A 15,150-nucleotide genomic window follows, 5' to 3' on the forward strand; every position below is an offset into this window, starting at 1 on the left:
AATGAATGTCATTTTTCATGTCATTGAATAGTCCACAACTATTCTTGAGGTTGTCTTTTTATTTGTAATCATTGTTCAGTCAACTTCTTCAACCATCTGCTGTCACCTTTTGATGCTGTTTGAATTTCTTGCCTCAGATTTTCTCCTTCACCTTACACAGTTTCCTCTATTAGGTGTATTACTGTGGGATACTCTGTGTGACTCTTACTTCTGGATTCGTGACAGTTGTATATATTCTGAGGATGTCAGAATCTAAACTCTGGGTATTGCTAATGGTATATAGGAAGAAATTTATGTACTCATTTGCTTCAAAGCTATTTCTGTGACTATTCAGCTTTTGAAATGAGTTGTTTTCAGTTTAATTAAACTAAAATTTGTATATTATTGATTGTTTTGCTTTTGAATCTTTTCAGCTAAATTGAGGATGTTATTGAGTAAAACTGACAATATATGCACAGGGGGGAAAATGTTGAACTCGCCTTGTATTGAAATTCAACGAACATATTCTCGAAAAGGCCTTTGTGTACAATGACTCACCACACCCTATTTGTTGGCAAATTAAGTTTGTTTTACACAGAAAATAATGAATTGGTGAAATTGCTGAAATGAAAAAAAAGCAATAGCAGAATGAAGTCTAAGTGAAATATAAATGTGTAATAAATAAATATATAATTACCTATAATATATGTATAATTACACATCTAACATATTAATTATAAATTAATATAATATATATGGACTAATAGCCATATGTGCTTTATCCCAAACACATGTCAGTATAATTATTATGCCTATTCTGTAGGCCTGGGAAGTGAGACTTAGAAACATTAGCTTGCTTACAGAGATAGTAAGCAATACAAGAGCCATTTTAAACAGTGTAATGGGTACTATGTCACATGGAGAATAAAAGAAAAGAGAGAAAACTCCTGCCTTAGCAATGTATTAAATAACCTTTATTCATTTTAGAAAATAATCTGTAAATGAGTTCAGCTTACTTCCCAGATGAAAGCATTATTGCCTATATCAATATATCGTCTTATCCTTTACACACTCAAAGGAATTAATTAATTTGAGTATACCTACCACACCAGTATAGGAGGACCTTATTTATCAGAGGAACTGAGGGGGCTAATGACTCTTCCAAAGATCCACAGTCAAGAAGTTTTAAAGCCAGGAGTTACATTCCAAGTTCTTCTGGCCCCATCCCTAGTTCCAGTTTCTTTTCGCCATGATATGTATCCTTTCAGAGTATCACAAATGAAAACCAGCTTTTTGTTTTGGGAGAGGCACCCTTGACTGAAAAAGTTGAGGCATTGTAGGAGGCAAGTAGCTATAAACTACATAATATGAATATCAAATCTTTAATGGCATGTTAGTACTACATGTTAAAGACACAGATCAATGAACAGTTAGCTCTTGCCTTTTCTTTCTGTAATCTATATTCAGCCAGTATGACCATTTAAAGAATAAATATGGAAGAAGACAAAAGTATTGTTTTCCATCCAAAGTTTACCATGTTTATACTTTAAACTTGGAGTGGCACTTACAACATTTTCTTTATAATCATAAATCTTCTCAGTTCCATTGTTTTGTTTTTTTATTGCAAAAATCAAGACATCGAGAAAATAACATTCCCTTGAACACAAAATGAGCATTATGAGATTTTATTTCCAAGGTTAAATCAATATGTCTTTGGCTAGATAGTGAGAGATGACCAATTAAACATTTTCCACCAAAAAATATTTGCTTTTAGTGAAATTAATGGCAAAAGTTATGAACTTCACAAAGGCATGAAGTCACTTAGATGTTTAAAAGTATATTAAAGAAAACATAAGTCTTATTTCAATATGTTAAGTCTTCATGATATATCATCTATAAACGTAAGGCCTACATCCCGTCATAAAAAAAAACACCTTTTCTTTTCCCTTGAGGTGCAAAGGTGCTACCCTTGGTCTGTTGTAGGATGTTCTTTTTCATTTAACCACCACTAATATCACATTAGACACCACAGGAGTATGTTAATTATCTTGAGGTGTCCCAGTGGCCCAGTAACTTCAGGGCAGAATGCCAGTGGAGGTCTGGTTGCAATCCAGGTTGAAAACACTGCATTAACTTGTTCAGTCTCTTGACATCTTCACAAACAGAAAGATAAACCTGGAGAGAAAACATATTTGTTCCAATGGAGTTAACTATTCCAAAATAAATAACATCCAACCCCTGGCTATTTATGATTGTGTATAAAAAGTAATTAATGAGATGTATTCTCCAAGGCTATTAATTATGTACTAACAGGAATGCTTTTTATATACTCTTCCTCTGAGTGCAATAAACCTGGGTCATCTAGGCAACCTAATGAGCATCTGCCACTGCAGAGAACTTTCAAATTTCAGGCAAAAGTTGGAAAAAGTTGTTTCGAGGGTGGCCCGGTAAGACCCAGTACTGTCGTTGGTAGGATAGTTCACCAGTGCAAGATATGAAGATAGGTGTGTTGTAATTGATGGTCGAACTCACTCCTCTTTTCTTAGACTTTGGTGGTTCACAGAATGAGCGTCAAGGAGACACCAAGTTCTGTGGAGAATGCGCATGAGAAAGAGAAGAGAGTACAGGGGGAATGCAAAGTTTGCAAAGAGTAGAAGCAGGGAGCAGGGAGCAGGGGGAGGGGCACAAAAGTATCAAGCAGAAGAAAGTGTAGCAAATAAAATGATTCTGCTAGCCAGATAGAACATCCCTACATTGTGCCAGTCAATTGAGCCAGTAGGATTTCAGCAGTTTCCACTCACTTCAAATAAATTCTACAACAGAGCAAAATAAGAAGATGCATATTAATTATCACTTGATAGCTAGTGACAATGAGACATCTATACCAAAAAAGCAATAGATGTCATCATTTTTATACAGCTATGAACAAAATCAGTGACTAATATAGGTAAGTGCTTGTTAATTGAAAGCGAACTAATTAAGGATGTCATCAAAGCATTTAATTACTGGGGCACCTGGGTGGCCCAGTCGGTTAAGTGTCCAGATTTGGCTCAGGTCATGCACTCCCTCTGGCGGCCCATGAGTTCGAGCCCCACTTGGGGCCGTGTGTTGACAGCTCAGAGCCTGGAGCCTGCTTCAGATTCTGTTTCCCTCTCTCTCTGCCCCTCTCCCATTTGCGCTTGTTCTCTCTCTCTCTTTCAAAAAAAATACATTAAAAATGTCTTAAAGCATTTAATTCCTTACAATTGCTAGTGGGGAAGGTGGTTCTAAAATGAACTTCTTTAAAAATGTAAACAGTATGAACTTCTAAATAATGATCTTATACTTCCTTAAGTCTTCTGAAACAAGGAAAATATAAATATTGTGAAACCTTTGCTTTTAAAAATGTATTCATTTTGGAATGTAGCTAAAAAATTAGATGATAGTCTCTTTAAGTTTAATTGAAATTAAGTATGTTTTTTGTTCACATTGTTCTTATAGGACTCAGTTCAACATTTGAATATAGGGAATTGTATATTCCATCTGCACTGAGGATCTATACTTATCTTTAAGACTAAAGAATACTTTAGGTTAAGAACCAGACAACAACAGTAAACAAATGAATAATTTTGTAACTGAATTGAACTTACGCCATGTGTATGATATAAACATCACAGTGTTTTTTTTTTTTTTAATTTTTCTTCACTGTTGACAAAAAAAACCTAAATACTGGAAAAATTAATCCAACAAATGAAATGAGGGGCGCCTGGGTGGCTCAGTCGGTTAAGCGGCCGACTTCAGCTCAGGTCACGATCTCGTGGTCCGTGAGTTCGAGCCCTGCCTCGGGCTCTGAGCTGATGGCTCAGAGCCTGGAGCCTGCTTCCGATTCTGTGTCTCCCTCTCTCTCTGCCCCTCCCCCGTTCATACTCTGTCTCTCTCTGTCTCAAAAATAAATAAAAGTTAAAAAAAATTAAAAAAAAAATGAAATGAGTTGATGTAAGTAAGCACGTGCTTTACAAAGAGTTCAAAATGGCTGACCTATCCTTTGTTGCAGGATACTTGATTGCACACAGGAGATACTTATTTTCATTTTACAATTGTAGGTATACAAACAAAGACATTTGACTTGTCCGGAATCAGGATTCCAAAGGAGAGTCTAGATTTCTGACCCTAAGAGTTAGTGAAAAGAGGCACCAAATATTGACGTATGTTTATAGTTTAAGTCGGATGGGTCCACCATGCTCTCCCTGATTTCTTTTTAAAAGCCAAGTGGGCTTAATGAACAATAGCATGTGGTTTAGTAAGCTTATAAAATATATTGGCAAATTGAAAGTGAATCACTAAAAAAATTGAGAAAATACCAGTCTGCTTGTTAAAATGAGTACGTTTCTTATGAATAAAAGTTTTCTTTTTCTGGACGAATAAAAGGCAGTCTAAAAAAGCATGACACAAATGAATTTTCTGTCAGTACCCTGGAAAGAAGACAAGAGAATTTTTTGGCCTTGCCCGGACATAACTGCATAATGAATCAATTTTGACATGTGATCCACACACATTTCAGAATTAGATTGCCAGCTCATAAAGTTGCCAGGTTTTCCTGCTTAATAGATAGATACATAAGTTTGGACCTAATTTTATCTAAGCAAAAAGTATTGTTTTAGAAATAAGGCACAAATTAAAACAAGTGCTGTTTCAAAATTTACCCCAAATAGATGATCTAATCAGTCTGATCATGACAGCCAATAAGGTGATGTGAGTTTGTTACGATGTCTATTTTGCTGTGGCTCTTGCATTTAATTTTCTTGGGAACGGAAGTGCTCAGCCATATGTAGACTTGGCTATGATTTCCTAAACTTAAGTTAAAAATGCTAGCTACTGCATGCAGTATCTTGTGAATAAGGAGGAGCTTTTATTGTAAAATCCAAAATAAGAAACTTGAAACTCAAAGTTTTTCTTTACCCCATCTTCAAAACATATCTATATATTTGTCTCTAATCCATTTGCCTGTAAAGTCAGGGATATTCCTTTAGAAATACACGTTCACTTTAACATTTTAAAATATTTAGCTAATGCAAACCGCTAAAATACACAGAAAGCATTAGAACATATTTTAAAAAGGTAAAAAAAATCACTCCCAATGGCACCACACGTAGAGATTTGCATTTCTGGATATGTAATATATTTAAAATTGTATCATAACTGTTGATAATGCTTTATATCACGTGGATTTCTCCACATATGTATTTTTGAGACACAATTTTAATGAATCCACATTATTTTATATTATGAATAGAACATTATTTAAACTTCCCCCACTTTTTGCACATTAACATATTTTACAATTGTTCCTGGTGACTTAAACGATTGTAAGTATCTTGCTTTATGAAATTTAGTTTTCATCTCTGATAATATGAAATATTTCCTTGACAAGGAATATATTGTCCCAAAGGCTATGAAGCATTTTATGACTCTTGTTAACTCTTACTAGCTTACTTCTCAGAGAGTTCATACTAGTTCGTACTTCTACCTGTAGGTTAAGCAACATTTCAAGATCTTTGGGGCATTATTCAATATTTTAAAAGTAATAATAATAATAGTAATAGCAATATTTGGTAACTGGAAAAAATGCTATCTCAGCGTCATTTTAATTTGTTTGATACCCACTAAAATCTAACAGTTTATAGGTTTATTAATTAATTATGTCTGCATTTTTAAATTTTGTCTGCTCATATATTTGCCTTTATTGATTTGGAAGAATTCTCTGTGTTTGGAATATATCATTATATTTGTTTGATGCATTTTAGCAGCTCCCAATAGCTTAACATTTGTAATTTTCTTTTTTTTTTTTTTTTTATTTATTTTTGGGACAGAGAGAGACAGAGCATGAACGGGGGAGGGGCAGAGAGAGAGAGGGAGACACAGAATCGGAAACAGGCTCCAGGCTCCGAGCCATCAACCCAGAGCCTGACGTGGGGCTCGAACTCACGGACCGCAAGATTGTGACCTGGCTGAAGTCGGACGCTTAACCGACTGCGCCACCCAGGCGCCCCAACATTTGTAATTTTCAACTCACTAAACATTTTTCTGTACAAGTTTTGAATGTTAGGTGATCAAAGCTATAAGTATTTCCTTATGATTTCTTTTGTTTGTGTATAGAAAGGCCCCTCCCATCTGGCAATAAATTAAACATTCATTTATATTTTTTCCTATAGTTTTTGTGCATCTTTTTTTATCAGTCACTTTAATCCACTTGGACTTTATTTTGATGTATGTATGAAGTGTGATTTAACTTTTTTTCCCCAAATAACCAGTGTTCCCAATATTGGTTGAACTTTATACTTTCCTTATGTGACTGTGATGTTTTCCCTTGTCGTGGATTAAACTGGTATCTATACTCAGTCCAGTTTTAGTGCTATATGCTTTGTTCCATTGATCTGCCTGTCAGTTTACCTTTTAGTAACTGGTTAACCAAGCCCCCATTATTTCACTCTTTTTCCAAACTTTCTTATCTAGTACTATTCTACATTAAGATTTCTACATGAACTTTAGAATAATTTTGCCAATTGAAAACATCCCATTGAAATCTGACCTATTCATTGATATGGAAAGAACTGACATCTTCCCCATATTGTAGTGTTCCCATTCAAGGATAGGGGTGGGTCTTTTTCTTTATTTACATTTTCTTGTATATTAATAATAGTTTGTATTTTGTTTATTTGTGCACTTATTGATGTTTTATGATTTTCACAGTAAATGTTAATGGAATCCCTTTATATCCTCTAACTGGTTGTTTTAGTGCACCAGTTGCCCGGAACTTCCCAAGTGATCCTAATCATAGAGCTACACAACAGACATCTTTTCTGCACTCCTGATTTCAGGGAAAGTGCATAGATATAATGCTTTCCAACAGAAACGTTAGTTAGGTTGGTAAATAATGGCACACTATTATAATATGGATACTATAACGGTATAATAACATAATAATACGTAATGTATATCATATAATAATATATAACGTAATGAATGGAACATTATTTTTGTAATTTGATGAATTCCATGTTTTCTACCCATTTTCATCGGCTTCACAGATTTTGCTCTCTCTCCACTCTTAATATTATTTTTTGCTCTTCTTCTAATAGTTATTTTACACGTTGCTATTTCTATTTCTGCTGCCATTATCATGATTTTACCAACAATTAGGCTTTCTCTTGCAGTAGAATAAATTCACTCTTACATTATAGCAATGAATTTGTGCCATTTTAGTGTTATCTGGTGTTGAAGAAGGTTGATGGGGGAAAATGTGGTAGTCTCCTACAGACTTGATGTTATATGTGAAGCTCACACTAGCTTAATGGGAACTTTTCATTCCTCATATCATTTAAGCCTAAGGAATAAATTTTCTGAAGTTAAATCAGCTTTTAATTTTAATATCCAATAGCAGCGAATTCTTTAAGTGAACTGTTACAATGCTATGAAATCATATTTGTTAACTTGAGAGGGTACCAGCGATTTGTCATTATGTGGAAAAAGTGGGGCACCCAATAATGAAATAGTGTAATTCAATTTGTGTAAAGTGTAAATTTTCTATATTTGCATAATGGTAAAGAATGGTTATGTTTAGGAGACAAGATTATAGATTATTTTTACAATTATTTATGCTTATCTTTATTTTTTCTAACTTACCTGAAACAGGAATGTATTATTGCCCGTGTGATAAAGGTCAAAATTATTAAAATGTTTTTAACAGAAAATACCTCAACTTTAGGAATATAGACAAATCACATTAGGTTAAACTCATCTAAGTATAAGAAGAAACACTGGCTACTTTTCCACGACAAGCCTGCGAATATTTTCTTTCATTGAAAAGTTTTGAGTAGGTTTGGTGGACATATTCTCAATATACAAATCCTCTCTGTGAAAGCATACACCATCCTCAGTGTTAAGAGACAACAAAAATCTAACTGCTCACCTCCAGACTCTTACTCCTGTGAGGACTATGTATTTAATTGGATGTCTAGTAAAACAAGCATATGGAAGAAATAGCTCCCTTTCTTCTTTTACATTATCAATATGTTTAGTATTTCCACCTCCTTTGAGAATTTACCATTTGATTTTTTTTGTTCATATAGTGCCTCAGGTATCTACATTTTTCATCTTTTTAACTTTATCCTTAAATAAAGAGGTCACCTGGACTCTAGAAACATCTCTTTCCATCTCTTTAGCAATATGATTTCGTGTGCCATCCTATTTGGCAATAAATTGCAATTTAACTTTTGAGACTGTAAAAAGTACTTTTATTTTATTTATTTATTTTTTAATTTTTTTTAACGTTTTTATTTATTTTTGAGACAGAGAGAGACAGAGCATGAACGGGGGAGGGGCAGAGAGAGAGGGAGACACAGAATCTGAAACAGGCTCCAGGCTCTGAGCCATCAGCCCAGAGCCTGACGCGGGGCTCGAACTCACGGACTGCGAGATCGTGACCTGAGCTGAAGTCGGACGCTTAACCGACTGAGCCACCCAGGCGCCCCTAAAAGTACTTTTATTTTTAAGCCTTTGTAGAGGAGAGAAACCAATGAAACTCTTCTTCTAACACTAGAAAGCAGCTGAAATAGAAAAACAAGTAACTTAGGGGGGAAATAATATGCATGTGTTTTTAAAAGCAGTATGTTTTTAGGGAGTCTGGTTACATCTGAAGTGATTAACAGTAAATATAATGTTTGCATTGTAACTATCTTAAGCCTATTTTCTGAATTATCATAATTAACTAAATTATGTTTCACAAATGTGTCTGCATATACACCAAGTAAAAATTTATATTCCAGAGAGGTAACTACAGGCTATGTTATGACACAGTTTGACAGCAAACTAATTCTTCACATACAATGATGGGAATTTCCATAGAAAAAAGTCTGCATGTGTGGTCTTATAGACTCTATATTATACTCATGGGCAGATTGAATTCTACCTGGAAACTTTGCCTTAGCTAGCTAAACAAGGTTTTGGGTGAGATCACTTGGGTCGTAAACTCAGCTTTCTTATCAACCCGAAGAAGCCATTTGCAATAGAGCATCGGCACAAATAAAGGACTTTCCATAGCCAGGTGATGTGCTCACAGGTGTTCTTCAGTCAAAAGCTGATTCTCTGCTTACAAGAACTCATATTTCTGATTTAATTTGTTTGTTCTCTGAGAGAGGTCTTTTATTACTTTATTTTCAATAAGAAATGGTTATGACTGCTATAACTATCAACTTGTGTTCCCCCTGCCACTTCAGTCTTCTGCGTGTCTGACAGCCAAAGGGTGTAGTGGATGATTACTGCTCTGACGACACTAGGTTGTCCCCAGGGGTTTCCAAGTCCTTCTGCAAGTGGCCACCAGCTACTTACCTTTCTTCACCTGCCTACCCCCAACCTCTTTCACTTCAATTCATTTATCTACTTATTTAATATTCTTCTTTAACATTTAAAAAAATATACTAAATATATGCAATACTTTTTGATCAATTCAACAGACCATCTCCTTTCATTTTGCAAAAGAAATTGAGGTAAGAGGAGACAGTGGGATGAGAACAAAAAGTGTGAAAATGGATGTGAGCCTTGTATCATGGTGAGCTGTCACCAAGAATAAGTCCCCAGTGTCCTATAGTGGCATTTCAAACCTTTGGTACCACAATTTGCCACTTCTTGGTGCACGTTTTTCCTCCACTTGGAACATTTCTGATCTTTTTCCCCAAGTCTTTCATTGCCAAGGTGATACTCAAGGGCTTTAAAAATTCATCTCTAATTCTGTTCCTCCTTCTCTGCCTTTCCAGATTTCTGTCATCAGCTAACTCCCTTTTCTCCTCTGCTGAAGTTCTTTGGTGAAATATGCAAGTATCATTTACCCTGGGAAAGTCTGCTTTGAGAAACCTGGTTTTAGAATCCTAGTCTTCAAACATTATCTGTGATTATTTTCTACCTGAAGCTTCTTTTTCAGAGAACCAGTCTATTTCTTCTCCCTGTCATATGTTTGGCCACTTTATAGCATTAAAGTGTGTGTGTGTGTGTGTGTGTGTGTGTGTGTGTGTGTGTGTGTGTGGTCAGAGTGCTGCTGCTAGATTATATAGTAGGATGCAGGTGAAATTATTAATCAACATGAAGCAGAGACTTTCTTTAGGGTAAGGGCAAACTCAGAGGCATTTTTATAACTCAAAATATTTATAATATTTTTAGTAGGAAATGAACACCCAGATTTTTTGTTCTCGTTTAAAAAAAAATAAACTTGAACAACAACAACAAAATGCTAAGTTAATCTATATCTTCCATCTAGTAGACTTTGATTTTCATCATCCGAATGTAAGGAAAAATAAAGGGCACACACACACACACACACACACACACACACGTTTACATATTTACATATCTTTAGGTGCTCAACATAAGTAAAGGTGGAATATGTTGAAACAAACATTTCAGGTTGCCTGAAATTTCTCCTAATTTTGGTATCAGGGTAAAAGTCCACTTTATGAAGAATATTTTTTAAGAACAGATAGAGTAGCCTTAAAAATTTAGTAATATATATTTTCTTCTATATTGCACGTACAATTCATTCCTGAAATTTCTTTCTTAGTTTTTTCACTACAAAACACTCAAGCCAATACAGACCTGGCAAATACTTTTAAATTGAAAGAAACAAAATGTAAAAATGAAAGAAACTGAAATTCACATAAATATAAAAAAACATTCTATATTTCATGATTTTAATTTATTTAAAAATGTGTAAGCATTTTGATAGATTCATTTCATATAGGATTTACTGGTCTTCAAAGTATATAATACAACAACAAAAAAGTGAACCTAGCTTCTTTTTTCTTGTTCATTGAAGCTATCACATCTCATCTATCAGACCTCTAAGCAGAATTTTAAAAGTGGGGTACTCTCTCACGCCCAAGGACTATGTAATTAGCATATGAATGTGTAACGGATTGTTTGAAGTAACAATTAGGGGAACAATACATAAAGGAACTGAAGAGAGCTACCAACACCTGGGAATCCTGTATTGAATAAAGCTTTCTTAATGTAAGTAATTAAAAACGAAGGACAAATGCTCATTGTGTAGTGATAAAGCCCTACAAGGAAAGCTAAAATCTGCTGATATTTTGCTGTCATCTTTTAGACTGAATCATTAAAACACTTGCTGTTTTATTTATTTCAATGGATTACTTGTTAAATGTAGGTTTTGATTTTTTGAAATCTTAAAAATGCATTTATATGTCAAAAATGTCTTATTTTTAAAATATTTATATTTGAAACATGTAATAAATGACAATACATCTTTCCCTTATGGCCAGTGTAAAATTTCAGAGGAAAAAATTTAACTGACTGCCAGGTCAAATCTGGTATAATCAATTCTCTATAATTTATTTGTCCAAATAATTTCTTCAGGTTAATTTCTAGACTACTGTTTTATTCTGTTCCTCTTGAAAGCATACATTCTATTGGGGTCTTTCTCGGGCAAAACACCTTAAGAGAGTAACCAATAACTCAAGATTGTTTGGGACCCTTGATATTGGGGAAGCTTCTGGAGTAGGAGACAGGAGCCATGCATTATTGTTTCCATTTTTGCCACTTACTCCCTGTGCAAATCATTTACATTTTTTTGTGAATAAAGTACCTTATCTCCAGGAATTATTATTTCTTTTGTAAACTGTTAAAGTCTCAGTCAAATGGCCTCTGAGACCCATTCTAACATCTAACTGTATATATTCCTTGATCATGAAGAAACACTTGTTCTCAGAACTTAACCTTAAATGACTACAATTTTATTGGACACTGTATTTGAAAAATAAATTATGAACCTAATATTGACTTTTTAAGTGGTAAAACAAACATATGCATGAATATTAATACTTCTATTTATAATGGCCCAAAAGAATAAACAACCCAAGTATCCTTCAGTTGATGAATGGATAAATAAAATGGGGTATATCCATCGTCAAAACAAAAATTTTACTGGACAAACTTAAACAAGCAAGGGAGACTTTAGTCAAGGCTCTTGCAGTGGAGAGAGAGGCCAGAACCAAGTCAGAACCCAACTTGATGAAATAGAAGGGAAAAGGTTTTTTAATGGCTGATGTTGAGCCCCCAGTGGAACAGCAGAGCAGGATATTAGCAGGAAGCCATAAGCCATTTTGCTCGCCAGCTGGCTTTATCCAAAGGAAAAATAAACTCATATCTTCATGACAGGAGGTAGTTTTTGCACCTTGGAGCAAGGTACCTCACCAAAGTTAAGCTCCTACCCTTTCATAGAAACTGGGTGATAAGGCCCTATTTCCTTTCAGAGAGATGGTTCCCAGGGCGCCTTTGTGGCTCAGTTAGTTAGCATCTTGATTTTGGCTCAGGTCATGATCTCACGGTTCATGAGATGGATCTCTGCCCTGACAGTGCAGAGCCAGTTTGGGATCCTCTCTCATCTCTCTCTCTCTCTCTCTCTCTCTCTCTCTCTCTCTGCCCCTCCTTCACTCTTTTCTTTCAAAACTAAATTAAAAAAAAAAAACAAACCCAAAAAACAAAAGAGATGGTTCCGTGTCCTTGAGTAGTACATTCTTGGTTGTAAAATTGGCATGTGGCTATTAAAAAAAGATTTACATCTCAAAGGGGCAGAGAAGGAATTTACAGTTACAAAGTTTTCTAAACTAAATGCTCTAAGAAAAATAGGATCGGGGCCTAGAGTCAGGAAGAAGCCTGTCCAAAGTTTAATCAAGCTGAAGGGAACTTTAAGGCCATCTGGGTCACCACACAATGGAGTACTATTAGGCAATAAGAAAGAATGAAGTACTGATAAGTGCTACAACACGGATGAACTTTGAAAACATTAATTATGCTAAATTTAAGAAGCTAGTCACAGGGTGCCTGGGTGGTTCTGTCTGTTGAGCCACCGACTCTTGATTGCGGCTCAGGTCATGCGTGATCCCAGGTTCCTGGAATGAGCCCCGCATTGGGCTCTCTCTGCGCTGAGTGTGGAGCCTGATTGACATTCCATGGCCACCCCCCTGCTCCCGCCCTGCCACCTCTCTCTCTCCGCCCCCTGCCCCTCCTCCGTCTCAAATAAATAAACAAACAAACACACAAAAAGAAGCCAGTCACAAAAGGCTGTATTGTGTGGTTTTGTTTATATGAAATGTCTAGAATATGCAAATCCATAGAAACAAATTAGATAGTGGTTGCCTAGACCTGTGGGATACGAGGGTGGAATTGGGGGTGTCAGCCGAAGGTTATAGAGGTTCTAATGGGGATGATGAAGATGTTCTAAAATCGTGGTGATGGTTGCACAACTCTGAATACACTGAAAACCACAAAATTGTATACAATGGGTGCATTGTGTGATGTATAAGTTATACTTCAATATAGCTGCTATAAAAATAAATATGTGCTGAAATGTGCTATGTGGCCAATAGAATATTTACTTATGTTTATGAACAATAAAAGTTTTAAAACAAATACAAAACCCTTATTTCTTAAAAGTAAGTTTGGGTTTTGAATAATCTATAGATTCAGAATATGTATTTCTGATAGCAAACCTGATTTTTACCTTTAATGAACTAGTCTAAGTAGTTATTAATTACCATGGTGTATTTATCAGAGAGTATATAACATGGACAAGAGGAAAATAATTTCTTCAGTGCCCTTAGATATTTGCATTCCTGAAATTGAAATTGTCAATAAAGAGAAAACAACTGTGTAGCAAGAAAAAGAAGAAATAGGGTTCTTTTCTCAAATGGTGAGAAAGATTATAGCATACCTATATGTATGGTATGTGTGCATATATATACAGCATATATTTTTTTTTTTTGAGTGCAAGCATGGCTCCTGGCAAAATTATGAATTATGCAGAGTGACACCTTGGCTTCCACCCATTTTCTTTTCTATACCTCTTGCCACATGTTCTTGATCTATAATTACTCTCTCTGAGTCATGAGGCATCCACTTTTATGATGCCTAAACTTCCTACTGTATTACCTCACTCGGGCATCTAGGTTTTTCCAAGAGACAAAGTCATGGACAGGGTCAAACACAGCCTTTTTTCCAGCCAACATAGATACATTTAAATTCTCATTTACTCAAGGCAGCTAATTTCATTTTTCGGCAGAAAGGAAGCAAATTTTGAAAACATGATAACCTCTGGGTCTCCCAGATGCATTGATGGACCAGACTTGGTTTGTAAACCTGAAAGTATCTCTAATCAACAGGATCTTAGATATTAGACTAAGGGAATAGTAAGAAAAATTTGGAGATAGGACAAACTATTCTCTCTGATCCATCTTTCTTTGGGATGAACACCTCTAGGTTGCTCCTGCTTTACCCAGAATGTTTGCTTTGTTGCTGCCTGAACTTCGGCATTTTTTAAATGTGCCCCCTAAAATTTATACTAACTACTAGAACAGGAACAACAGAGACTATAATTATGGAGGTCAGAATTGAGAGGAATCATTGGGAAGGTGCCATGGGAAGGATTAATTGAGGACCATCTATGGGATAAAAGATTTGGGCATCTGATATATTTTCATTTGGACCACGTATTTTTCTACACATTGATCAACTGATTTTTCTTGGTTGTAGATTGGGCTTATGGATACTACAGACAACAAAGGAAACTTGTTGAAGAGATTGGCTGGTCCTATACAGGTAAACATTTCATTATGTAATGAGATTCAACAGAAAATTCTGTTGTTTTTGTATCTGTTTTCATATGTAAAAGAAAACTTTGTAATTCAACACGTCATTTTTACTTAGCTTCATGGATTAATTAATAAAAATGTATCATAGGCAAAATGATTTCTGGTAGACCTTCCGGTAGAAAATTTGGTAGCGTAGAGCATATTGGTATCAGACACAGCTGGATTTGAATCCCAAGTCAACACCAGTTATATACTTCCTTGGGAAACATACATAACCTACCTGAGGCTCAGTTTTTTTCACCTGTGAAATGGAGGATTGTTCAGAGCATTAAATAAAATCAATGAAGTTGACACATTGCCTCTTTATAAATACAAAGCTCTCAATAAATGTTAGTTGCCATTGCTATTATGATTACAGTAGTGATTGTTTTCATTCATTTAATAAATATTGATGGGATTCTTGCTCTCAGAAGGGGCTTCCTTCTAAATTATTCTGCTGAATGAATTGGAATCAGGGTCTAAAATCAATTTTGTA

General features: G+C 35.2%; 1 protein-coding gene across 4 annotated transcripts in view; it reads left to right on the forward strand.

Moving 5' to 3' along the window:
• PTPRZ1 (protein tyrosine phosphatase receptor type Z1) overlaps positions 1 to 15,150 on the forward strand; it is a 184,135-nt gene that overhangs the window by 40,457 nt on the left and 128,528 nt on the right. For all 4 annotated transcript variants that reach the window (XM_042923142.1, XM_042923149.1, XM_042923159.1 and 1 more), the window contains exon 2: positions 14,557 to 14,622. In XM_042923142.1, the coding sequence (XP_042779076.1) occupies positions 14,557 to 14,622 (66 nt within the window). The remainder of the gene's footprint in view (positions 1 to 14,556; positions 14,623 to 15,150) is intronic.

Source organism: Panthera leo, chromosome A2 (assembly GCF_018350215.1).
Source record: "Panthera leo isolate Ple1 chromosome A2, P.leo_Ple1_pat1.1, whole genome shotgun sequence".
Lineage (NCBI taxonomy): Eukaryota > Metazoa > Chordata > Mammalia > Carnivora > Felidae > Panthera > Panthera leo.